Below are 26,220 nucleotides of genomic sequence, written 5' to 3' on the forward strand. Positions count from 1 at the left end.
GTGAAGAAGCATTTTTAAAGCAAACATAAAATTGGGGTAGTGGTGATAGGGATCCTTCTGGCCAATTCTTTGCCCACATCTACCCTTCTTGCATATTGACAGTCTGTCATACAGAAGCTACACTCAAACCCTCTCTCTTAACCCCATCCATTTTTCATAACCCAGTGAGGCTTAATAAGTGGAATGTTGGCTTAAGGGGTGAAGAGAGTTGCTGCGTCTAGACCAGGCTGGGTCACTGGCAGGATAGAATGCTCTAAATAGCAGCCTTGAATACGTGAAGCTACAGATGTGTCACCAGACACTTCAGAAATAGCAGCAGCCTAGGAACACACCCAGCAGGTAGGGCGTACCACTATGCTAGCTGCTTCTGGAATCTGGCTCACCCTTACTTCCTGGTCCCCAGTTGGGACTTTGACTTGCCCACCTGATTCCTGTCTCCACCCCAAGGAAGCAACAGCTTTTAGAATTCCTCATTGGCCTTTCTGGGCATGTTGAAAATACATAACTTCCCCAAAATTGTTCTAGTTAAGCCAATATGGTATAGAAGGAATGAGTTACCCCCTCATGTATGTAGACAGAATAACACAAACACTGTCTGAATGGGTTTTAGGGTATTGAGGCGTTTCTCATACTTGTTTATGAGTAACTGTATGGACAAGTCCGGTCAGCTGCTGTTCACAATTGCTGAGTAATAACTCATTGAGTCTGCATAGACAAAGCTGCAAGAGGGATACCCGTAAGTGAGATGGCTCCTAAGTAAACATCCTGTTCTCCCCCCACGTAGAAGTAGAAAGAAGCACATAATGCTTTAAAGGAAAGGAGCAAGTGCAATGTAAAATTAAATATCAATTTCTGACGAACTGCTGGGGGAGGACAGAAGAAACCTTTCATGCTTAGTTACAAGTTTGAGGGGAAGGGGATAAGAAGGCTGAGATCTATCTAGAAACATATTACAGTTACCTTACGGTTCTATTATTTTTTTCCTGTCCTTTCCCTTTGTTATCAGTGTGGCAAGAGTCAAACGTTGAGAACACAGATATGGGTGGAGAGGCTAGTAAGCAGTGCCAACAGAACAAATACAGGCTGCAGTTGTTTGTGTTTGACTGAAAAGGGTGTTGGCTAAACCAGTACACCCTGGATCTGCTGGGGTTCCTAGCAAATTAGATGTTCCAACCACATTACTTCCTTTCCCTTCCCCATTGGATCCCCTTCTTTTTGAGAATTAAGTCCTTTGCCACATAATTTGTGGGAAGGAGATAAGACTTGAAACTTCCTACATTTTTCTTGGAGTATTTCAGTTGGAATGGGTAGAAAGGAGGTGGGCAGCATCCAGTTCCTTCTGTTTTCTCCTCCCCTGGCTAGGAATCCTTTGCACCCACATGAGGCAATACTTAAGGTCCCATTTTCTAGGTTGCCAATCATTGTCAAAGGCAGTAGAGATTAGTGAAGTATTAATTTCAAATCTTGGTTTTTTGGGTAGTGGGCCATAGTTGTATGTAGTCTTCCGTAGATGTAGCTAGGGCCTTCTTTCAGAGTACTTTGCTCTTTGCTTTTGAGTTTTGTTTTGTTTTTTTTTTTTTTTTACTTCAGCATCAAACTTAAGTTGGCACTGACTCCTGTGTTTGGGAGACTTCATATTTTTCCTTTGGTGTTGACCTGACCAACCAGGGTCATTTAAAAGGCAGGGTGGAGGTGGCTGTTTCCTTGTTTCTCAGACTCAAGAAATGTCTTGGGAAAGGGAAATGTTAGTAGAGATTTTTAGGTGAGCCTAAGGTTTTGTCTTCAAAGTTCAATTTATCCCCATGCTCTGGGTAGGAAGCTTCCCCCTCTTGATTTATTCAGCAAAGTTGGCTGGACTTTCTCTTTGTAGCATCTTTAAAGCAAAGTTAAAGTTTGGCTGCGTCCTAGATCTTCATTACTAAGGAAGAAAAAACATTTTTTTTTAACCTAAACTCCCCACAGTACCTCCTGTAGGCTTAACCACTTGGCTAGTTCTTTGGGCCTCAAAAGCATTTGGTGGCAATGATGTAAACCTTTCTTTATGTATTTTACCTTCTTACGTTTCTCTCTTTTACCTCCAATACCTTTTAAAATTTCTTCGGTGCAGGGAAATTTTGCTTCTAAAAACTAAGATTTGGAGGTAATGTGTTGATCCTGATAACAAGTGGGAAATGTACTTTACCTTCAATGGAGAGAATTCTTACAAACAGTTTAACGTTATAAAAACAATACCTCCTCAACCAAAGCTTTAGCTAACAGGATGTCTATTCTAAAAGTGGAGTAAAGCTGAGAATTTCCCAAAATTGATTAAGGGTCTAGTATACCCTTTACTGAGGATTCCCTTTTCCCTAGACTTCTGTGAAATCTTCTGCCATTATTTCCTAAACTTTTCTTTTTTCTTAACCTTAGTGTGGTAGAGGATATTTGGTAAGATGCCTCTTTGCCTCTTTTCTTGGCTTTTTATTGGACCTTTCTCTCCACCCTATATTAAAGATCTCTTAGGCCCCAAAGGCTCCTAGAAGTGTACCCTGGAGAGAAAAAAAGGAGCTGTGCTACCAAACATGATGCATTATGATTATCCTGGTCCCTGAGAGACAGCATAGCATGGCAGAACACAGGCCTTGGTTTCAGACGGACTGCGGCTTGACTTGTCTGAGAGTCCTTTTCAATGTTTTAAAGGGAGCGTAAGAAGAGCTACTACTTGTCGGGGTTCTAGGAGTTAAATGAGTTAGTGAAGCATGGCACTTGGCACATAGTAAAATTCCGAGGCTGAGACATGCTAGTCATAGATCAAAATCACTGTGAAGAACCAGGGCTTAATGCGTTGGCCTTAGCTAGCTTGCTTTTGTCTGCTTGCTTGCTGGCTTGCTTGCCATACGGAGGAATGGAATAACTTGACATTCCTTCCTTCCTCCACTTCAAAACAGGTTACATAGGTGATGATATAGTAGTTGATTGATTGGCACTTCCTGAGCACTCAGTGCATTGCACACAGTAAGCAGTCAGTAAATGTTTGAGGGATGAGTGCCGGGAGCTACCATAACAGTGTAATCTACTTATTCCACCATCCCTCTACTATCCTTACAAGGTAGAATGATTGAAGAAGGTGCGTATCAGTATATCAATACTTTGGAGATTTCGAGTCAGTACAGTGATTGGTGCATTCTTAAATCAATAATTATTTATTGAGCAGCTACCAATTTGTTGCCTGCAATGTAACACTCCCCTGTCCCTTTTGGTGCAGAGCCATGGGGAAAGTTCTGCCTGTTGTCAGACTTTCTGAATGCCATTTAAAAATTCTCCCTACCTTCTCCCAAACACACACACACACACACACACACACACACACAAGTAATCTTCCTCTTCCACAGTCTTGTTTATTTCTTTTTGTATTTCAGGGTGTCTAACATACCAGAAGATGGAGCCAAGATCCAGGGTGGTGCCTGTGACTCAGATCAACTGCTGCCTCTCTCAGAACCTCTGGAAACTTAGATTAAACATCTTTCTCTGACAGCTTTTCCTCCACAATCCTTGATAACATCACCATTGGAAACTTGAGAACCAACTCCAACCAGCCCCACCCCCAGGTGAGGGGACTAATGGGAATTACTGAGAACCTCACAGCTGTCCCCAAATCCACTTCCCCTCATACTTTACTACATATCTGGTTGTGTTTCAATTTTTATTGTGTAAAACAAATCAAATATACCTAGTCCTGTGTTCTGGATATAGCAGGGAGAGGGAAGAGAAGGGATAAAGGAAGTTGAGAGCTAGGATGGGAATGAGAGGCAAAGGTCTTGTGTAGGAAGCAGAGAGCTAAGATTCTAGGGTCAGGCACTTCTTTCTGAAGTGAAGAGGGAATTGCATTGGAGTAAACTCTATTACCAGAGAAAGTCTGGTGTGGTAGAGGAATACAAGATGTGGATTCAGAATCCAGCGTCAGTGCTTACTGTTTGGCCTTAAACCACTTAACCTTCTCTGACCTTAAATTCTTCATCTGTAAGATTAAGAGGTTTCTAAGGTCCCTATTTAAGCACGATGAGTATGAAGGGACTCCAAGGAGTGCCCTCTGCAGATTTTTCGCTCTAGCCCCAAAGCGGTTATATTCATTTGTTCTCATAGCTTGTAGCTATTGTTGCCCATTACTATGTACCATGCAGTATATTAAACGATTTACATAAAATTAACCTCAACAATTCAGAATGATAACTATTATTATTCCCATTTTATAGATAAGAAAATTGAAGCTTAGAAGAAATTAATTTACCCAAAATTACATAGCGATCCAGGATTTACACTAGGTCTGTCTTGTCCCAAAGTCTATGCTTTTACCTGTTTCCTACCTGCCAGTGAAGACTACGTAAAAGAAAACTTAATGGTTAAAAGAAAATGACTACCCTTTCTAATCTGTTTTTCTCCCGCTCGCACTCTGGAGAATTTTCCTGCCCCTGCCCTCAAAGCCGCGGGATATCTTATTGCTACTTTGGTCTGAAACTGCAGGTCTCGGGAATTGCCCATATGTGTAACAGTTTAGGTCTTCCGGTCAGCCGGAACCACCCGCATCGCTGCTCGCGCTGTGTGGAGTGTACCTCTTCGGAGTTCCTGGAGGTGGTCCCAGACTGGAGTGGCAGCTGTAATAACCAATAGGCATGGACATTGTTGGGCCGGAAGCCAATGAGGAATCTGGCGATGGAGAAGCAGCGATCATTTATTTGAGGATGTAGGACGGGTCTGAAGGAAAATGGGGCTGTATCAGAGGTGGCGGCGGCTTCGGATCCCAGGGTTACAATCCTGCGGGCTGCACACGGTGCGTGAGGTACCCAAAGATTCCGAACCACATTGGACCCAGCCCAGCGGAACCCCAAAGTGTAGGCTCTCAACCCAGCCTGACCCCCTCTACTCCCGCCCTGCGTCTCCAGACCCGGCTACCCTAGCCCTTAGATGCGCCATCTTTTTCCTAGGGTCAGCAGCCTGGGGGGCCTAGGGCTCCCAGCCTAGGACCCGTTATCACCCAGTCCTTTTAAAGACTAGGGATTAGGACCACGGCCACTTAAATGTTCTAATTTCCCACTGTCCCCAATCCCAAGAAGGAATGGTGGGACATGTGTTACCTCCTAACATCTTTCCCTGCAGGCAGCTGTGCCGACCCCTCCACACTGGTTGGTAGAGCGGCTTGGCCTTTTTGAGGAGCTATGGACTGCTCAGGTAAAGAGGTTAGCAAGCATGGCACAGAAGGAACACCGGACTATTAAGATATCACTTCCTGGAGGCCAGAAAGTGGATGCTGTGGCATGGAACACAACCCCTTACCAACTAGCCCAGCAGATCAGGTACCAGGCCCATTCTTTACCTACCAGGATAATCCTTCTATCTCTGTACTTTCTCGATTTGAGCAGGGAAAGAGCTCTATGTTTATTCCATTCGCATCAAGACAGCTTTTCCTGCTGATTCCTTTTTATCTGCATTAGTTTCATAGTCTCTGCCCTTCCTCTATTATGCATCGGGGAAAAAAACGATAGGTTCTTTTGCTCTGGTAACACATTTCCCCTTTCAAGTTTGGAGTTGCTAAGAGATTAGTCCCTCTCTACCCCTTTGGATGGTAACCTTGTTTTTCTCTTTTTCCCCATCCCCCACTGCTGAAGTTCTAAACTGGCAGATACTGCAGTGGCTGCTCAAGTGAATGGAGAACCTTATGATCTGGAGCGGCCCTTAGAGACAGATTCTGACCTCAGATTTCTGACATTTGATTCTGCAGAGGGGAAAGCAGTAAGTTTCTTCCTTATCAGGGATACAGTGGCTACTAAACTAAGAGATGTTTAAGTGGGCACTTCTAGCATTTATTTCTTTTGCCTCAGTTTCTCCATTTGCAGTTGGGAGGGAGGCCTACCACAGATTGCTTGTCTTGATTATTCCTGGCTAACCTGGAAACTTAGGGTGAAAGTTTTTACTTAGCCTGGGTCTATTAAGCAGTGATCATTGTGCTAGTGAAAGGGAGAGATATAAAGTTGAAAACAGAGGATAATAATGCCACGTTAGCCCTCCAACTCTTGAGACATGCATTATAAGTCATCTGTAGCATATATTTAATTTTAATGTGGCTTGCACAACCGAGCACATCACCTGGCCTCATCTCCACTTTTTTATGTCAGCTTGGATGGCATGAAAACTGACTAGCCTCCTACTATGCTCTAGAACCAGAAGCACTGAGGAGTGAGGCATACTCTTTTCTGTGCATTGCTTCTAGTGGCCTTCTTTCTTTTCTATTCAGTTGTTTTTGTTTTCGTTTTACTTTTTACTATTTAGTGGTCACCCCAAAGTCAGGTTCCCCATTTTGTGATAGTTATTCATACTGGTTTCATGCCAGCTTCTCTGAGGAGAGGATCCGAGAGCTAGGGGCTAAAGGAGAAGGTTATGAACTCATGAACTCCTTTCTTGTGAACCCAGGTATTCTGGCACTCCAGTACCCATGTCCTGGGGGCAGCAGCTGAACAACTTCTAGGTGCTGTCCTCTGCCAAGGTCCAAGCACAGGATGTGGCTTTTACCATGATTTCTTCCTTGGAAAGGAACGGTGAGTAGTGCAAGGAAGGAGAATGATTCTGGGGTGGTTTCGTTTTCAAAGATTTCACCATATTTTACTTTATTTTTCTGTTTTTTTGAGCTATAGTTGACAAAGTTGTAATATAAAGTGTACACGTGGTGATTTGATGCATGTATACATTGTGAAAGGATTCCCACAATCGAGTTAATTATCACATGCTTTTTTTGTGTGTGTGAGAATGCTTAAGATCTGCTCTTAGCAAATTTTACTTATGCAATACAGAATTTATCAACTATAGTCACCATGCTATACATTAGTTTCTCAGACCTTATTCATCTTATAACTGAAAGTTTATACCTCTTTCCTGGGGTGTTTTCTGAGACCTTTTTCTGGGGCCTCAGGCATGTTAAGTTTGGAGGAGAAAGAAAGCTTGGGGCAGGTCCCTCCATGCCTCAACTGTGACATAGGTACCACTTTCTCCACTAGTCCATGTCCTTCCTTTTCTAAATCTGCTTGAAACTTACCTTCTCTAGCTTTTATGAATTCTTCAACTTTTACTTCATCCCTTATTACTGTTGCTCTAGTTTTCTTTATCCAGATTGCCTGCACACAACATTTAGTTTCGTACAGAGAGCTTTTGCTCCAGCTGTAAACTTTGTACCTGATTTCCTATTTGTTTTCCCCTAGTCTGTCTTTGCCAATAATTTTAGATGTTTTTGGAAGGCAGGATTTCATCCCCTGGCCAACACCCAGGTGATGCTCCTTAGAGGATGGAAGCCAACCAACCCTCATCTTTCCAGGACAATCAAGGGCTCAGAGCTGCCTGTTTTGGAACGGATTTGTCAGGAACTTGCAGCTGCTGCTCAACCCTTCCGGAGACTAGAGGCTTCCCAGGATCAGCTTCGGCAGCTCTTCAAGGTGGGGTGGAGACACACAAGTTTAGGAGGATAATCTAGAGACGTGAGGGAAGGAGTGGCTCTCTCTCAGGACTTCTTCGTGGGAATAAAGACTTGTCTTCACTCTTCCCTTCTTCCAGGATAACCCCTTTAAGCTTCACCTGATCGAGGAGAAAGTGACAGGTCCAACGGCAACAGTATATGGGTGAGAGCTGTCAAGATTGAGGGAAACAGGGAGAGGTGGGGATGCACTAAAGAAGGCCAGAAATGGGATAAGGGAAAGAAGATAGAAGGTAATCTGTTGCTCCCAAAAAAGAAATGGGAATTGATTTTTATCTTCCATTGCTTTCTCTGTGGAATAGTTCTTTATGTCTCTTTCTGTCAGCTAAACACCCTAGAGGGAGAATCCTAGAAGCTCAAAAACCTGGAAATCACTAACTGGCCCCTTCTTTCTCCCAGGTGTGGTATGTTGGTTGATCTGTGCAGAGGCCCCCACCTTCGGCATACTGGACAGATTGGAGGCCTGAAGCTGCTAACGGTCAGTTGTGAGGGCTGGGTTAGGTTGAGATTCCTGTTTTCACTGGAGTGAGCTGGGGAATGGGAAGGTGATCCTCTCTCTCAGCCCCTTTTCTGCTCTGATAGCTAAGGGGGGAATCCAGAAATAGAAAGAAACTTTGTCCCTGCCTTTTAGAAATCCCCATCTGATGACAGATACTGGACATCCTGCCAGGGCCCAGAAGCCAATTCCGAGTCCATAGTCAGACATTAGCACTAAGGGAGATGGCGAGGGAGGGCATGAACAGGCTGGACACGGTCATGTAGGGAAAGCTCCTGTGGAGAGAGCCGGTGTGGAACACCATTTGACAGGCACAGAGAGAATACTCTGAAGTCAAAGGCCTGCCCTTTCTGAAAATATTGCTCCTGGGCAAGGTGAGCTATTAGTTGGAATAGGAGCAGGGAGAGAGGGGAGAGGCAGATATGCAGAGCAGAAAACCCTGGACTGAAAACCTAGGCATCTGCTATTAGTCCTGTCTCTGCCATTGATGAAGTATACGGCCTTGGGTAAATCTCCTTACCCGTTTTCCCCATCTATAAAATGAAGCTGATTCCTGTCCTACCAGTAAATCGACATCAAAGAGACAAAACCAACTAACACAAGAGAAAGTGAGGAAAAGTTAAAAGTGCTATAAAATGCAGGCTGTTTCTTATTAGTACCATACAATTGTTCAAGGAAAGAACAAGCAGAGGCATTTGAATTTCATGGATCCAGGAATAGGACCTAGTGTGGGAGACTGAGTTTTCTAGCAGCTGTATGGGAGATTGATAAGGGGATGGATAGACTAATATCTGACCAGAACTTAGGGTTACTTCCCTGAGCAGTCATTGATTAGAAGGGAAAGGAACAAAGTACACGGGTGCTGGTAGGGCAGTGGTAGTGAGAATGGGGACAAAAAGAGGTGGCAGGGTAAGGTTAGAATTCAGCAGGACATATGTAGAAATCAAGGCTCAGGCACCTCCAGGGTGGTAAACATGGCAGGGGGTGTCTGGAGGATGGCGGTGGCCATCCTCCCGGTGGTGATGGTGGGAAAAGTAGAGAGAGAGATGAGATGGGATCGTTGTCAAGTGTCATACCTGTGATGCTTATGCTCAGAGTATCATATGAGGATTGAAAGAGAGGTTGTTCTCATCTTCCCTTTGACTCCCTTTGTCCTCCCACAGAACTCATCATCCTTATGGAGGTTTTCCGGCACCCCAGAGACACTGCAGAGAGTGTCAGGGATTTCCTTCCCCACTGCAGAGGAGCTGAGGGCCTGGGAAGAGTGGAGGGAGGAAGCAGAGTTACGGGACCACCGGCGCATTGGGAAGGTACAGAGACTGGGAAAATGGGGGCAGGGTGGGGGTGATGATAAGGGTTGGAGAGAGATGCAGGAACCTGACTGTGAAGTTGAGAGTAGATTCGGAATCCTGCAGACTGAGCAGCTTGGTCAGTTATCTCTTCTGGGTTCCCAAGCCCCCGCTTCCCCGTTGAAATGACCATTGCCGTCCCGACTCCAGGAACAGGAGCTCTTCTTCTTCCATGAACTGAGCCCCGGGAGCTGCTTCTTCCTGCCTCGAGGGACAAGGGTGTATAATGTACTCGTGGCTTTTATCAGGGTAAGGAGGACCCATGTTCAGGGGAAGGAAGACTGGGGAGGGACTGAGGGCCTAGAAGAAGCCAGGTGTTAGAAGAGGGGGATTAGAAGTTTAAACGTAAATATCGTAAAGTGCTAGTAACCTTTATCAAGGGCCTAGAAATGTGTGGTCTACAGTGAGGAGCATACCAAGGGAGGATGGTGCTTACTAGGTTGTAGCTGTGCTCAGCATGACCTGAGGGCCCAGAAGAATCACACAGCCGCCATCCTGCCTCCTCTCCCCCCAGTCACTCTGGCCTTCCATGTCTGTACCCTCCTCTCTAGGCCGAGTACACCTGCCGTGGTTTCTCGGAAGTGAAAACCCCCACGCTGTTTTCTACGAAACTCTGGGAACTGTCAGGGCACTGGGAGCATTACCGGGAAGACATGTTTGCCCTGCAGCCCCCAGGCTCTGACAGCCATGCCGGCTCCCAGAGTGACCACTCTACCAGCCATCCCGCAGACACGCTCGCCCTCAAGCCCATGAACTGCCCTGCGCACTGGTGAGCTGGCATCCAGGAGACCTGGGTCCTCCCAGGGCTAGGGCTAGGCAGCTGGGTTACTAAATACTAAGTTGTAGAAAACTTGGAATCGTATTGGAACACCTGATTTGAGTCTTGAATCTGCCCTCTAGCTCACCATGTGAATTTGGGAAAATCATTGCACCTCCCTAAGCCTCAGTCTCCTCATGTGTAATATCAAGGGTTTGGAGTTGCTGTCTAACGTTCTTCTTTCAGTTCAGTGCCTATCACAGAACAGGGGCACAGTAAGTGATGTCTGTTATTGTTGTTACTGAGATTCACTTTTGAACCAGGCAGGGCCCAGATTGTGATGAGTGGCATTGACAGGACTCAGGCATGCCGAGGCTGGAGAGCGCGTTAGCTGATGGTGCAGAGAAGGGAAGCAAGCAGCCTGGGCGGAGGAGCAGTCTTCAGGGGCTAGTTTTCCCTGTGGCCCTGACTCCTCCCCACCCCAACTCAGCCTGATGTTCGCCCACCGGCCCAGATCCTGGCGAGAGCTGCCCCTGCGACTGGCCGACTTCGGGGCCTTGCACCGGGCCGAGGCCTCTGGCAGTCTTGGGGGACTGACCCGGCTGCGGCGCTTCCAGCAGGATGACGCTCACATCTTCTGTGCACCCGATCAGGTGGCCCTTCCCCAGCTCCACCAAAGCATTTCTAAGCCGCCTTGCATTCTCCTTGTGAACTGCCAACATTCCTGACCCTCAGTTGCCCTCTTTATATATGATAATTTAGCTACATTCTATCGCAACCTTTCCTTTATGTTTTTGCCCTCTTTTCCCCAAACTACCACCACCCCAGAGCTCTAGCTAGCACGCAGCTCACCTGCCCTTATTCCCCCAGCTGGAAGCAGAGATCCGAGGCTGTCTTGATTTCCTCCGCTCTGTCTACACTGTCCTTGGGTTCTCTTTCCGCCTGGCACTGTCTACCCGGCCATCTGGCTTCCTGGGAGAGCCTTGCCTTTGGGACCAGGCTGAGCAGGTGAGCAGGTGGTAGGGAAGCAGAGGCAGATAAACCAGTCTCTGATGGAAGGAGAGGGGAGATGGGAATCAGGGTCCCTGGCAGAGGCATGTGCTGAGAGGGTCACTGTGGGGGACTAAGGGATCTGTTGTTCATAAAGTTGAAGATGACATATTCCTCTCTTGTATCCTTTCCTCTGAAGGTCCTTCAACAGGCCCTAGAAGAATTTGGAGAACCCTGGGACCTTAACCCTGGAGATGGTGCCTTCTATGGGCCTAAGGTAAGCTGGGGACCGTGGTTAGAGTCTTATTTATTCCTTTTTTTGTTTTGTTTTATTAACTGTTTAATAGATACGAAGGAATGTTTTTAAATTTGTGTAAGATATAAAGAAGAGCAGTACATCTCCTGCTCTCATGGAACTTAGGTCTGGTGAGGGCTCTGGGAGGTAAATAGGGTGTTTCAGCACCGTGGGATCAGTGCTGTGTAGGTACTAAGCGGGCACGTTACTCAGGAGGGTCAGGAAAGGCTTCCCATAGGAATCTCTTTCCGATCTGAAAGGTAATCGTTGGCCAAGTAAAAAGGTGCTTCAGGAGGGAACGTTGTAGGCAGAGGCTGGGGTGAAGAGTAAAAACTCACACGGCAAGTTGGAAGAGGTGAAAGAAGTCGGGGAAAAAGGACTGTAAAGTGTCTGCTGGATTTAGTGGAAAGGCTGTTAGGTTTTGAGGGTCCATTTTTCAGTAAAGTGGGGACTGGACGTGGAGTCAGAAGTGAATGAATGAACCTAACACTTCCAAGAACATTGGCTCTTATAAAGGCAAAGGAGAGTAGCTGGCAGATCCAAAGAGATGTTGATGAAGGGAGAGACTTGAGAATGTTTAAATGCTGTGATGAGAGGGAGCCTGTTTGGGTCAGGGAGAAGTTGAAGTTGTAGAAGGGGTTTCAGTAGAGGAAAGTTTCTGGGGAGTCTTGAGGGGTGGGATCCAGAGCCCTCCACAGAAAGAACCACCTGTGCTGTTGTTTAGGGGGTAGAAGGAAAGGCTTGGGGGTAGGTGCCAGGATATTTATAGGTGTGGTGACAGAAGTTGAGACATTTTCCTATCTCATGATACCAACTATCAGAATTCTCCATGAGATAGGAGGCAGGATCATTTGCTGAGATAGGATTGGGGAATAGGAGAGTTGTCAGTGAGGGGGTTGAAGATGGGAAGAGAGGAGAAAGCTTGAAAATCCTTGAGGAGAACGACGCAGAGCTGATTAGGGCAGCCAAAGGATTGCAGGCAGCAGCAAGGGTTCAGTTGAGGTTCACAACAGCAACTTGCATCAATCGCTGTTTTTGTGTCTGTGTGGTGTGTGGTGTGCTGGGCAGCACTGGGCACTTCTGTTCCAGGGCCAAGGAGGTGGGAGGCGAGGGTGCCACCAGGGTGGGGTTTTGTCATGTGGATGTGACAGAAGAACAGTGATACCAGGGAACCAGGGAGAGTGGTTACAGCTGCATGGGGAAAGAGAGGTGGGAGAGGCTGAGAGGCCTGTGAATGGGAAGAAAAATGAGGAGTTAAGGAGCCGAGAGATTGAAGAGCCATTAATAGGAATAATTGTCAGAGCTGGAAGGACAAGAGATAGTAATCAGAGCAGGTGTCTGATGGACTGTTTCAGAGGCACAGCCATTCTGGGCGGTGACAGCATGAAGGATGTAGCCATAGTGTGGGCGCGGATGAAGGTCTCTGAGATGAGGAACTCAAGGAATTGAGAGGCCAGGGTGAGGATGGGCCATTCATGTGAATGTTGATGTTCCCTAATAATACACCACTATTAAGCGGAAAGAGCCACCGCCAGAGTCTGCAGCGAGTGACGGACAGCACGATGCAGCTGGGTGACACGTCTCTCCACACAGCCTGGGATGTGGCTAGGTAGAAGGGGGTGGCATGCGTAATGGAGGATACTGGTTCTGGTTTCTCTCATGTCCTCCCTTCTGTCTCCTCCAGATTGATGTGCACCTCCGCGATGCCCTGGGTCGGCCCCATCAGTGTGGGACAATCCAGCTTGACTTCCAACTGCCCCTGAGATTTGACCTCCAGTACAAGGGGTACAGAACCTTGTCCTGTCCCCTTTTCCCTTGGCCCATGGAATAGGTGGAGGACAACTTCCCTTTCTGCCTTTGACCCTAAAAACTAAACCACATCCTCCACACCCTCCCTTGCCAGGGCTGAAGATTCTTGGAAACTGGAAGGTGATCTTGGGTGCACATTGTGTGACACTTTTCCATTCCATCCACCCCCCCGTCTTTCCCTCCAAGGCAGGCGGGGGCCCTGGAGCGTCCAGTCCTCATTCATCGAGCAGTGCTAGGTTCTGTGGAAAGGATGTTGGGAGTGCTGGCGGAAAGCTGCGGGGGAAAATGGTGAGACCTCTGACCCCCGATGCCTGTTCTGGCCCTCAAGCCAGGTAGTGCGTGCTCCACATCCTGGCTCCCTTCAGACTCCAGCTTCTGTTTCCTTCTAGAATCTGCTCCCTGCAGCCACACTTGGGGTCTGAGCCAGGATAAATAATTTGCCTTCCTCTGTTCTCTCAATCAGGCCACTATGGCTGTCACCATTCCAGGTGGTGGTCATACCTGTGGGGACTGAGCAAGAGGAATATGCCAGGGAGGTGAGGAGTTGGGGGTGAGGATGGGGGCCAAAGCAAGGCTAATAGGGAGGCTGGGGACGAGCAATGGGTAGCAGAGGCCACATGGGGTAGTGAAAGGGGCACGGCACTTGGAATCACAAGACTGGACTCAAATTAATAAATGTTAAATGCTGACAGCTGAGCACTTGGCACAAAAGGGGGCTTGCAGAAATGTTTGTTTTATTTTTCCTCTCTAGAGAGAAGTAAGGATATGGACAGTACTAGATTCGAGCAGCTGGTTGGGCAGAGTCCAGGGAGGCCTGGCTCCAGGAGGAGACCGACAGGGAGGCTGGGGGGCTGGGGAGAAGCCTCAATGTAGAGAGTGAGGAGGGTTTGTCCCTGAGAAGGGAGAGCCTTGAGGCAGAGGAAGGAGGAGCAGATGGGGGAGCTTGAGGAAAACTGGCATCAGCCTGTTCCAGCCCCTCAGCCTTCCATTAAATCAGGTTCCTGTCAATGATCCTCTGCCCCAGGCACAGCGGAGCCTGCGAGCTGCAGGACTGGTTGGCGACCTGGACGCTGACTCCGGACTGACCCTCGGCCGGAGGATCCGCCGGGCTCAGCTTGCCCACTACAATTTTCAGTTCGGTAAGACCGGGTCAGCACAGCCCTCAGAGCCTTGCACTCTTCCACTTGGCCTGTATGTTGTTCTTTCCTGTCTACTACATTTGGTCATCCGTGTATTTGGGTAAATTGCAGCTCGTTACCTGAGCTGGGCAGGAGCCAGGATTCAGAACTCCTGAGCCATTTGGGCCCTAGGCTCCTTCACCCCCTGACCAGCACCTCTGACCCTCAGAACAGTTTTCTTCTGACCCCCACCCTAGCTCTTGGTGTCTGTTAGTAATTAGCCAGGGGAGCATCAGACAGGAACAGGAAGGGTTAATAAGGCATTAATTAGTTAGCTTTGCTTATTCTAGACCTAGATAGAGTCAGCCCTAAGGGATGAGGAAAAAGGCCTTAAGAAAAAAAGTCTAGGCCTACCTTGCTCCTTTTTTTCATTTTCCAAGGTTCAGAGCTCTGTCTTGAAGGCAAGGAGTAGGAACGTCTCAGCCAGATTACCTGATTCTCTAGTTTTACACATCCACTCATCCTGCCAGCCTTGGAGCAAGCTGCCCATGATCCCGTGGACTTGCACATGTATCATCCACCCTGCCACCCTCCCCTTTCTGTAATGTACACACACACACACACACACACACACTCTGTCTCTCTCTCTCTCTCTCTCTCTCTCTCTCTCTGGATCTGCTTCTTGATCTGTTTGTCTTTCTTTGGCTGACCCTACTATCTCTGACCCCTGGGCTCCTGAGTGGAAGTGATAAGGCATGTAGGAGAATGTCTGGAATATTTCTTTATCTCCTCAGGATGACCAGGGAACCTGGAGAGCAAGAGATAGCTAAATATATCCTTTCCCGGAACCATGTCTGAGCTCTGCTCTTCCTAAAGATTTCGGTCTCTTACATTTCTGCATAGCAAAAGGAGATATCCTCTGGATAAATTTGCCCTGAGATTCGCAAACCTCCCCTCTTTCTGCAGTGGTTGGCCAGAAAGAGCAGAGTAAGAGAACAGTGAACATTCGGACTCGAGATAATCGTCGACTTGGGGAACGGGACTTGGCCGAGGCTGTACAGCGGCTACTGGAGCTACAGAACACCAGGGTCCCAAATGCTGAAGAAATTTTCTGAGCTTTTGTGTATAGATGTGGCAAAGACCTGTAGGAGCTATCAGGCCCCCTTAACACGGAGGGGCCCAACCTAACTGACAATAGTCTGAAGTTCCCCAGACCCCTCAGAACTCGTGTGGAGGCATGAATCTGCTGTCATGGAAAGAGATTTGGTCTGGGGGAAGCTGTAGCTGTTTGGATGTGAGGAGAGTGAAACTAAAAATAATAAACTTGAAACTACTGGGAATGTGTCTTCATCTCTGACTCCTGATGGGGACATAAAAGGGAGTTTGACTCTGTCTCCCGCTGTTTTGTCCTAGGGGATTGGGGTAATTGAAAAGGGGCAGCCCATGGCTCTCACTGGTTGGGGAGCTCCCTGGGATAGCTGTCCTGTTCCCCTGTCTAAACTCCTCAGTGCCCTGTTTCCCCAGCCCCAGTTCAGCAGGTTGTCAGATCCATTCTCCAAAGAAGACCAAATGGAGAAATTGAGGCACAAAACAAAGTCTCAGACCTCTCTTGCTCCAGGATTCTCAGAATCAGTTTCTCTTGGGGTTGGGTTCACCATTCTTCTCAGTCCTCTCAGGAGCCTTCAGGGTGTGTGGGAGGAGTGTCTGCCAGAGGAGGAGCAGCTGGGACTGAGTCACGGCAGGAAGCTGAGGAGGGCGGTAGCTATCCCCAGATAGACTATAAAGAGGAGAAGGAACCAGCCCTGAAGTTCACAACAGCAGTAACAGTAACTGGAGAAGCAAGCTCCCAGCAGCGCAGCCCTTCAAATCGGATCTGCCTGAGAGGATCTACTTGGGTGGCCGTCGACCAGTCCTTGCCCCAGGATGGGGACCACGTCCAGAGCAGCCTTGGTCTTGGCCTGTTTGGCTGTTGCTTCTGTAGCCTCTAAGGGAGGTGAGTTGGGGTCGGAGCCAGCACTTGGAAAGGGGGCCTGGCCAGCATGGGCCTGGGGCCTGGGTCCAGCCATCCCGGCTGGCTCATCACCAGCAAAAGGGTGCCCCATTTGGCTGCCTGTTTCTGAGCAGGCCTGTGGTGGGCCTAGGCACTGGAGCGTTTAACCAGGGAGGGGAGCAGGGGTACAGAAGGAAAGGGGTTCCTAGAGATTGCTGCCAAGAAACACATATTGGAGTCAAAACGGACAACTGCGGGGGTGGATAGATTCACAGAGTGAGGGGCCTGATGTATATGTGGCACCTATTAGCCAGAAGTGAGAAGAAGAGGAGCTCCCAGGCTGCTCAAAACCAGTTTACTGACCCAGAGAGCCTTGACTGACACCCTACCTGGTTAGGAGAAGAGAGGGCATCATCCATCTACAGGGGACCAGGCACAGCCACTCTCTAGCTCACACACACATTATCTGCTTAGATACCAAACAAAATGTTACTGTGGGAAACTATTGCAAGAGTGTCATAGATCTAATCTATCTGGAAGACCCTGTCTTGTCCTTCCCAGGTCCTGGTCTTTTGTGACTGCAGATCAGCTACAGGTGATTCCTTTCCCTGTGGCTGTGGCGTGAATTGCCTCAGGAGTCCTGAACCATCCCAGTTTCCCAGGTCCTAAACTGAGACCTGAACTAAGGGGGATCTGAGACTAGCTGAAGGGGAGGCACTTCAACTTCTGTGTGGGCTCCTTACCAGAAGGCCCAAAGATGTTTAAAGGGCCTGTGGTAGGCAGGAGGGTGGAGGAGATGGGCAGGTGAGGCTCCAGCCAGTTCAAGGTCTGGACTGTGGAGAGAGCCCAGAAGCTGTAAGGGAAAGACACTGACACAAGATTAAGGCCTTCCTTCCCAGCCCCATGTGTCACACTCCCTTTAGGCCTGGGCTTGGGAGACCCAAGGCTTTGAGCGTGGTAGAGGTGAGGCTCTCAGATTATCACACCCAATCGGTCTTGACCAGGTGTGTTTGGGGGGTGGCTTAGGGGACTTGGGGCAGGAGCAGTACAGAGAGGCTTCTGGTGTCTTGGTCATCTTTTCTAAGCTCTTAACCTCTACTGCCTCCCCTTCCCATGCTCAGGGCCAGGAAAGGGCCCCTCAAAACCACCCCTGACTCACCCTTCCTCTTCCAGACATCAAGGCTTCGGGGCAGAGGGAGCTGGGGCCAGTGCACCTCACCCACCACCTTCAAGAAGGTAAGAGTTTGGGGGAGTGGCATGGGATTGGGGCTCCAGGAGGAAATGTAGGCTCTGACCATCTCCCTTCTTGCTGGTAGTTGGCTATGCTGCACCCCCTTCCCCACCTCTGACCAGAGCTCTCCCCATGGATCACCCTGACACCTCTCAGCATAGCCCTCACTTTGAAGGACAGAGTGAAGGTAAGTCTCAGTTGCACCTCTAGGTTTCTAGTCTGACTTACTTCCTGATCTTCAGAATGGGAGGGGAAGAAGGAGTGGGCTACTTACACACTCCGCTTTCTGTATAGTACAGCCATCTCCATCTCAGAAAGCCATCCCTGTCCAAGAGGAGCTGCCCCCTCCCCGACTCCCTGTGGAGAAGAAAGGTGAGTGCTTGCCCTTTCCCTCACTCCCACCCACTGCATCTGTCTGACATCAGCCTGATCCTTGCTCTTTTGTGTCCTCACCCCTATCTTGCAGGGGATCCGCCTCTCCCTCAAGAGGCCGTCCCCCTCCAAGAAGAGCTATTCCCTCCCCAGGTCCCTATTGAACAGAAGGAAGGTAAGTGACTCCTTCCCCTCTTTACCCTCCTGCCTACCCGTGGCTGACAGCATGGGCTTTGGGGCTTTTGCCACTTATTAGCTGTGTAATAACCTTGGGTAAGTTACCTCTCCAAGCCTTAGTTTCTTTATTTGTAAAATTGGGGAAATAATACCTATTTTATAAAATTATAAGATTACATGACACAAAAGTAGCATTTATTTTCACTTCTCTATTGAGTTACTTTTTTTTTTAAAGCATATGCTATTTCTTTCTTTTTTAAAAAAATTTTATTTATTGATTGATTTTGGGCTGCGTTGGGTCTTTGTTGCGGCACGCAGGATCTTTGTTGCGGCATGCGGGATCTTTCGTTGCGGCGTGCAGGTTTCTCTCTAGTTGTGGCATGCGAGTTTTTCTCTCTTTTCTAGTTGTGACGCATAGGCTCCAGGGCACATGGGCTCTGTAGTTGTGGCACACGGGTTCCAGAACGCGTGGGCTCTCTCGTTGAGGTGTGCGAGCTCAGTAGTTGTGGCGTGAAGGTTTAGTTGCCCTGTGGCATGTGGGATCTTAGTTCCCTGACCAGGGATCGAACCTGCATCCCCTACATTGGAAGGCGGATTCTTTACCACTGGACCACCAGGAAAGTCCCTCTATTGAGTTACTTTTTATGATTGGGAACTGGCCTGTCTTCTAGAGATGCCCGTCCCAACATGAATGTTTTTTACGCATCTCCTTCTACCCCAGTAGACCCATCTTTCCTTTATCAAGAGATGACCTTCCAATCTAAGCAGAGAGAGAGTGAGTGACAGCTTTAGTCTGTCCATCCCCCAGCTTTAATGCTCAGACCCTGGTCGGGGTAGTGGGGTGGGGGAGCAGGTATTCTGAGCCTCGGGAAGCAGCACAGGGAGCAGGCGTGATTCGGGGTCAGGGAGCTATAAGGGTGACACCTTTCATGACTCAGGTCTCTTTTCCTTTTGGTCAGTCATTCTGAAGTTAAGAGCCACGAATTCATTTGTCCCCTTTTCCTCTATATCCTCCCAACACTTTCTCCTCAACCCCAACTTCTTTCAATCCTCCCAACTCAATCCAGCCTTTCTCTATCCCTCTGCATGTTCCCCCTTCCCACTCTGTTCTCCCCATTCTAGAAAAGCTGGCTCGCTTCATGGACCACAGCCCCCCAGAGCCTGAGTCTTGGAATCCAGCCCAGCACTGCCAACAGGGCCGATACCAAGGGGGCTGGGGCCACCGGCTGGATGGCTTCCCCCCTGGGCGGCCTTCTCCGGACAATCTGAACCAGATCTGCCTTCCTAATCGTCAGCATGTGGTGTACGGCCCTTGGAACCTGCCACAGACTGGCTTTTCCCACCTTGTTCGTCAGGGTGAGACCCTCAATTTGCTGGAGACTGGATATTCCCGCTGCTGTCGCTGTCACAGCTACACAAACCGCTTGGACTGTGCAAAAGTCATGGTAAGGGTTGGGCTCTTGATCCTGGGGATGTCCTTTAACCCCCAGACAGTATGTGTGTGTTTCAAGGACTAGAGGCCTAGGCCTGGGTATGCAGGAACCTCAGGTCCCTTTCATTGGCCCTACCTTGGGCCTCCTCATTGTGCCAGAAGAGCAGAGGACAGCCTCTGCTTCTTTATTATCTGCATACCCAGGGTCCTTTTTGGAGCCTGGGAGGAAAACAGGTATGTGGAGAGTGGGCTACCAGGCTGATCTACTCCTCTTGCTCTAGTGGGAGGACGCAATGACCCGGTTCTGTGAGGCTGAGTTTTCTGTCAAGACCCGAGCCCATTGGTGCTGCAAACGTCGGGGGGAGGCTCGATTCTCCTGCTTCCAAGACGAAGCTCCCCGGCCACACTACCAGCTCAAGGCCTGCCCCAGCCACCAGCCTGGTATTTCCTCGGGTCCTGAGCTGCCTTTTCCCCCTGGGCTACCCACACTGGACAATATCAAGAACATCTGCCACCTAAGACGCTTCCGCTCTGTGCCACGCAACCTCCCAGCTACTGACCCCATCCAAAGGCAGCTGCAGGCTCTGACCCGGCTGGAGGGGGAGTTCCAGCACTGCTGCCAGCAGGGGAACAACCACACCTGTACATGGAAGGCCGTAAGTGGGCATCCCAGCATCCTGAGAACCTGTCTGCCTGCCCACCTGTCTCTGACCTCTGATCCCACCAGCCTATTAATCATCCATGTACCTACCCCCTGTGAGCATGTCTGCCCATTCATCTGCTTGTGAATGTCCGTCCATCCACTGTGTTCTTCGTCTGAGTCTGTTCATCGTGCACCTTCATCCTGCACTCCTGGCCTCGTCCACCCAATCCCCTACACATGTACCTGTCTGCCATCCATCTGTCCAGCTCTGGCCTCACCCGACCCTCTCTGTCTACCGTTCCAGCACATCTCCTGTGGCCAGCTCTGAACCTCATCTGTTCTTCTCCCCTTCCACCTTCCCGATCCCATACATCCACAGCTGCCTCCTTGCCCTCTGGTTCTTTGCCCTTCCCTTTTGGCACCTGGGGCTGAGAGTCCCTCATCTCATAGCGTAGGGCAGTGAGGGAAGCAGTGGGTCAGGAGGGCCAAGTGTCCAGGCTTCTGATTTTCCTTTTTCTGGCCCACAGTGGGAGGATACCCTTGATAGCTACTGTGATCAGGAAAAGGCTACAAATACCCACCACTACTCGTGTTGCCACTACCCTCCTAGCCCTGCCAGAGATGAGTGCTTTGCCCGGCAGGCTCCCTATCCCAGCTATGACCGGGACATCTTGACCCTGGACCTCAGCCGAATTACCCCCAACTTCATGAGTCATCTCTGTGGAAATCAGAGAGTTCTCACCAAGCAGTGAGTCTTGCCCAGTTCTTCCCCAACTCTTTTCCCTTCTCCAAAACCTCCCTTTTGGGGCACCCTCTGGGGCACTCTTGGGAAGAGCAAAATCATGGTCTGCAAGCACCATTTTGATGCCTGGAGACACCCAAAGACCCTGACCCCTACCCGTTTCCCACCAACATAGTAAGCAGATTCCTGGGCTGATCCAGAACGTGACTGCCCGCTGCTGTGACCTGCCGTTTCCAGAGCAGGCTTGCTGTGCTGAGGAGGAAGTGAGTGTGAGGGCAGGGCGTCATAGTCTCCAGAGGAATGCAGAGGAGGGGAGTGAGAGGGCTGGAACTGCAGGATGCCCCTTCTTTTAGTACCTCAAACCAGCCCACTGAAATAATGAGGACTACTGGGGAGATCTTTTTTCTTGGTTCCAGGAGTCTTCACTCCTGACCTGACCTGCTCCCCATCTCTAAGTGCCTATTATGCCTTCTCTGGGCCTCTAGCTTCTGGCATTTCCACATGTTCACATCTGTCCATCACAAGGAGTCTAGCTGTGAAAGGCAGCCTTGTACTCTCTCTGAGCCCCAGAAGGGATCTAGGGAGAGAGCAGTAGAAGCTGAGGGAAGGGGGACTTTGGACATCCAAGTAACCAGGCCTGACCTCTGACAACCCTCCTCCCCTATCATGTCTGCTTTACTCCTTCATCAGAAAGCCGCCTTTATTGATGACCTGTGTGGTCCCCGACGTAACTTCTGGCAAGACTCTGCCTTCTGCTGTAATCTGAGTCCTGGGGATGAACAGATCAACTGCTTCAACACTAATTATCTGAGGAATGTGGCTGTAGTGGCTGGAGACATTAGGGATGCCAAGGACCAGGGGGAGCAGGGCCCAACTTGGGGAACAAATATCAGCCCCACCCCTGAGCCCAAGGAAGAGTGAGTCACCCCAGAGCCTTGGAGGATCAGAGTGGGGGACCCCACCCCACCCCGCCCTCCTGGAACACTCATTACAGTAAACACCTCGTGGATTTGGCCTCATCGTGTCTGTTGTCTCACACAAACACACCCTCCTAAGCCTGCCCGATTTTCTTCAGTGTCTGGCCCCTGAGGCCCACTGCCCCACCCCCACTAACTGAGCAGAAGTCTTTCCACAGGCTTTGTTGGGACCAAAACTAAATGGTTTAACTTCAGTATTTGTCATTGAATTTATTCACACATTTAAAAGGAATGTCACTTTGTTAGTTGGCTATCAGGATTCAGAAGTGGAAAAGATATGATTCATGTCATTGTTGAGCCCCCAAAATGCACAGCCCTGCCTGACATTTTTTAATCTTCACTTTTGATCCTTGGAGTCCATGTGTTTATTCACTCAGTATACATTGACTGAACTCCTGTCGATGTGCACTGTGCTAGACTGCAGGATACACATTCGGAAAACACACAGTTCCTTCCTTCAGGTTGCTCACATTCCAGGAACCTAGCAGGTGTGATAAGTGTTGTGGTACAGGGCTGCCAGAGTGCCAGTATGCTCGGAGCACTTGATAACCAGGCCAGAGCTGGGAGTAGGGCCGGGGGCAGTAGGGGTGCACCAGGGAAGGCCTCTGCAGGGGTGAGGTCGGAGCTTCTCCAGGAGAAGTAGAGGGTACAAGGGGCAGGTACGGACCAGGCGAAGGGGCAACTCATGCCGAAGCACAAAGGCTGAAAGGACCTGACTGGTGGTTGTTCCTCCCAGATGAGGCTGGAAAGATGAGCAGGAGCTCATCACGAATGACTCATCTGCCCGGCTTAAAGGGCATCTTGGCACCTCTGCCCGCTAGGGCACCGGCGGTTTCAAGCAGAATATGTGTTCAGATTTGCCTTTTACGATGTCTAGTCGGCAGCCAGCCAGGCAGGAACCTGGGAGGCCAGTTCGAACAGTGTCGTGCCAATGCCTGAGGGGAGGGCGCCGTAGCACCCAGACTGGAGCTAGACCACAGGGTGGCGGGACCCTGCGGCCCTTCGAGGTTGACCACAGGAAACCGGAGCCTCCAGGGTGGAGCTGAAAGAACTGGAATGAAGGCTTAGTCCCGTGGGGATGAGTCCTCTGTGATTCTGCTGCCTGCACAACTTTCCAGAAAGCAGGACGTCCCCGGCCCAGCTTATGGAGGAAGAGGGTGAAACAGGGACTGCCGTCCTTCCCCAGCCGGGGACTAGATGAGACCCAGCAGCTCTAAAACTGACACCCGCCGTTCCCTCCGCTCCTCCACCGCCTTTTATTTATTTACTTACACTTTGCCCGCATAGCAGTTTTTAACTCATCAGCGTCTTAGCAGCTCCTTCGCCTGTCCGTCAGCACGGGGGCCAATGAGCGGGCGAGAGACACTCCGTGCCCCGCCCCTGCGACGGCAACCCGGCCAGCGCGGGCCTGCGCGACCCCGGCTGCGCGCTCGGGTAGCGCTCTCGGAGGGCGTCAGCTTGTATGCGCGGACGTCTGGACCATTTCTGATCGCCTCTGGGCGCCAGGGACCGGGCTGGCAGAGGCAGGGCTCCCTCTTTCCCCCACACCGTCCGCTCGTCCGCCCTCGGTGTACGGGTCCAAACCAGCTCGCGGGGCGGAGCCCCGGCCGATGGAGGGACGGGCGGGCAGCTCCACCGGCAGAGGCACCACTAACGGGCTCTGTCCCTCCAGGAGCTTCCCGGAGATGCTTTCGTACTGCGTTTGCAGAGCGCCCCGCCAAGTCTGGAGAGGGAGTCCGAGACGCGTTGGACCACAGTCCCAGCCCCGAGGAGTTTACAGTCTGCCGGGGAGGAGAGGAAGGAAACCAGGAAAGCAGTAGTAAGCAGCTATCATGAAAAAAATATCAAGTGCTAAACAGATATAAGCATCAAGAACTGAGAGTTAAAAGAAGTAATTATCTGTAGGAATCGGGGTACTGTTAAATGGAGGAGGTGGCTTTCCACAGAGCCCCGAAGCATGGATAGGATTGCTGTTAGTTACCAAATGGTGAACGTGTTAACATTTATGGCAATTCGTTGTATAGAAAAACTTAAAATATATTAAATTCTATACAGTGCTGTATGTCAATTATATCTCAATAAAACTGGAAGAAAAAAATAAGTAAAATAAAATGTACTAAGTTCAGATAAAGGAGTCAGAGACCCTAACTACTTGGAGGGGCCGGGAATGCTTTATGGAGGAATGCAGGCTTGAGTAGGATTTTGCTGGAAGGGAAAGGGAGGATGAACAAAGCACTGGGTGTATGAAAAGTTCAGCTAAAGTAAACAGAGTATATGTTTTTGTTAAACAGAGTGCTAAGTATTCTGGCTATAAAGAATATTAAAAAATCGTCCTCAAGGAGTTTTAGCTCTATGGAGACTTGAATATCTAATGATAGATATTCTCAGGATTCTTTGGGAGCCACCTAGCCTGGCTTTCAGGTAGGTCTTCTGGAGGAGGAAATAAAGCAGGAATTGTGGTTGGTATATTTGAAGAGCCACTAAGTAGTAAAAATAGTGTGGGGGAGTAGCTAGGCATGAGGTTGGAAATTTCAGACTTTCTGGAAGATCTTGAAACACGATAGAAGTCACGCCAACTTGGGGATAAGCACCTATGAAGGGTTGTAAAAGAAAAGTGATGTGAACAAATTTATTTTTTAAAAAGATAAATTAGGGCTTCCCTGGTGGCGCAGTGGTTGAGAGTCTGCTTGCCAATGCAGGGGACGCGGGTTCGAGCCCTGGTCTGGGAAGATCCCACATGCCGCGGAGCGGCTGGGCCCGTGAGCCACAACTGCTGAGCCTGCGCGTCTGGAGCCTGTGCTCCGCAACAACAGAGGCCGCGACGGTGAGAGGCCCGCGCACCGCGATGAGGAGTGGCCCCCGCTCGCCACAACCAAAGAAAGCCCTCGCACAGAAACGAAAACCCAACACAGCCAAAAATAAATAAATTAATTAATTTAAAAAAAAAAAAAAAGATACATTAGATGGACAGACAGGTGGATAGGAGTAGATGAGCTGGAGAGAGGGTGGAGACCCGAACCTGTTCAGAGGTTGAAATTGTAATTCTTCAATATTCATAAAATTGAGAAACTCTGATATCCAGAACTTTGTTAATGGTAGAGAGGATGAAAAGGGAGGGGACATCTTTTAAAGACATTTAGGAGATGGGATTGACAGAACCTGTTTGCTACAGGAGATGTCTAGGAAGACTCCCAAGTTTGAGGTTTGGGTAAGGATATGCAGGACGAGGAGCAAGTTTTACAGGAGGATGATAAGAGTTCAGTTTTTGAGTCCTCAGTAGTTAGTGTCCTTAGTGAAAAGCACCTTCAGGAGGAAGATGTCAAAAGCCAAATTCTAGGGAATTGATTGTGAATGGGAGGTGAAAAAGAGGAGTCAGCATGTGTAGCCTGCTCTTTGAATGTCCTTCTAGACACGACACTTGGAAGTCCCTTAGATAGCACAAATTCAGCTTGTTCAAAAATGAATTCCTCTGGGTATATGGGGAGATGTGAAAAAGAAAATGTAGCAATAAGTGACCTGTAGAATCTAGGTGGTGGACATATGGGTGTTCACTATTCAATCTGTCAACCTTTTTCTGCATTTTTGACATGAGCTCATCATCTCTACCTTCCAACTATCCCTACCCGCTGTGAACCCCATCTCAATAAACAGAACCACCATCTACTCAGTTATTTAGGCAACAGACCTGGGAATGTCATTTAATTAGTCCCTCTCCTCCCTTCTATTCCAGTCAGTCACCAAATCTCCTAAATATCTCTTACATCCAGCAACAATGGAGTTGCACCTTATACCAAGGTTAGGTTCTAAAGTCAGTACATAAGGCAAAAGTTACATAGTCAACATAACCTTTGGAAATCCCTTAAATCACTCATAAAATACAGCAGTCATGGGACTTCCCTGACGGTCCAGTGGTTAAGACTTGGCACTTCCACTGCATGGGGCACGGGTTGAATCCCTGGTCGGGGAACTAAGATCCCTCAGGCCGCCACCGTGGGGCCAAAAGTTAAAAAAAAAAAAAAAAAAAATACAGCAGCCATGGTTTTGTGTGCACAACTCTGTAAACAAGATGTATGTGCAAGCATGTATGTATAAGCCTGGTATAGTAATGTACAGTATATAATAAGGTATACAATATAACATTAAAGTATTTTCAACTACATACAAAAATGAGATAGTGCTCCAGCTGCAGGACACCTGGAAGCTCAGAGCCTGAGGCCAACGCTGCCAGGACCTCAGGGGGAGAGGAGGGGCTCTGCCCTTGTCTTTCAATAAACCTGTTGATCTTAAAAAAAAAAAAAAAAAAAAAAAGTGAGATAGTGCTGCATATAGTTGTTAAACGTACACAGG

At 49.0% G+C, this 26,220-nt stretch overlaps 3 protein-coding genes across 7 annotated transcripts in view; all 3 read left to right on the forward strand.

The window, feature by feature from the left end:
- The window catches only part of RPRD2 (regulation of nuclear pre-mRNA domain containing 2), a 91,230-nt gene extending 86,681 nt beyond the window's left edge, over positions 1 to 4,549 (forward strand). For both annotated transcript variants that reach the window (XM_068540699.1, XM_068540698.1), the window contains 2 exons: positions 3,399 to 3,587; positions 4,501 to 4,549. In XM_068540699.1, coding sequence (XP_068396800.1) covers positions 3,399 to 3,492 — 94 coding nt within the window. In that variant the 3' untranslated portion in view covers positions 3,493 to 3,587; positions 4,501 to 4,549. The remainder of the gene's footprint in view (positions 1 to 3,398; positions 3,588 to 4,500) is intronic.
- Positions 4,550 to 4,648: 99 nt separating this feature from the next.
- On the forward strand, positions 4,649 to 15,649 carry TARS2 (threonyl-tRNA synthetase 2, mitochondrial). 2 transcript variants are annotated; one of them, XM_068540707.1, is made up of 18 exons: positions 4,649 to 4,807; positions 5,134 to 5,330; positions 5,643 to 5,766; positions 6,445 to 6,569; positions 7,340 to 7,457; positions 7,576 to 7,640; positions 7,895 to 7,973; positions 9,155 to 9,301; positions 9,491 to 9,589; positions 9,892 to 10,109; positions 10,588 to 10,750; positions 10,968 to 11,105; positions 11,287 to 11,364; positions 13,067 to 13,167; positions 13,378 to 13,479; positions 13,655 to 13,727; positions 14,216 to 14,330; positions 15,276 to 15,649. In XM_068540707.1, exons 1-18 carry the CDS (start codon positions 4,742 to 4,744, stop codon positions 15,422 to 15,424), a joined length of 2,157 nt encoding a protein of 718 aa, XP_068396808.1. In that variant the 5' UTR covers positions 4,649 to 4,741; the 3' UTR covers positions 15,425 to 15,649. The 2 variants fall into 2 exon arrangements, with proteins under 2 accessions (XP_068396808.1, XP_068396809.1); XM_068540708.1 differs by lacking the exon at positions 15,276 to 15,649 and adding an exon at positions 15,104 to 15,235.
- Positions 15,650 to 16,071: 422 nt separating this feature from the next.
- On the forward strand, positions 16,072 to 21,910 carry ECM1 (extracellular matrix protein 1). Of its 3 annotated transcripts, XM_068540709.1 has the most exons (10): positions 16,072 to 16,302; positions 17,473 to 17,535; positions 17,616 to 17,717; positions 17,825 to 17,902; positions 17,997 to 18,077; positions 19,202 to 19,524; positions 19,793 to 20,167; positions 20,682 to 20,902; positions 21,072 to 21,159; positions 21,587 to 21,910. In XM_068540709.1, the coding sequence occupies exons 1-10, from the start codon at positions 16,233 to 16,235 to the stop codon at positions 21,815 to 21,817; spliced, it is 1,632 nt and encodes a 543-aa protein (XP_068396810.1). In that variant the 5' UTR covers positions 16,072 to 16,232; the 3' UTR covers positions 21,818 to 21,910. The 3 variants fall into 3 exon arrangements, with proteins under 3 accessions (XP_068396810.1, XP_068396812.1, XP_068396811.1); XM_068540710.1 differs by lacking the exon at positions 21,072 to 21,159 and having other exon boundaries at positions 16,073 to 16,302; XM_068540711.1 differs by lacking the exons at positions 20,682 to 20,902; positions 21,072 to 21,159.
- Positions 21,911 to 26,220: the final 4,310 nt, after the last annotated feature.

The sequence above is a fragment of the Eschrichtius robustus genome, chromosome 3, assembly GCF_028021215.1.
Source record: "Eschrichtius robustus isolate mEscRob2 chromosome 3, mEscRob2.pri, whole genome shotgun sequence".
NCBI classification, from domain to species: Eukaryota; Metazoa; Chordata; class Mammalia; order Artiodactyla; family Eschrichtiidae; genus Eschrichtius; species Eschrichtius robustus.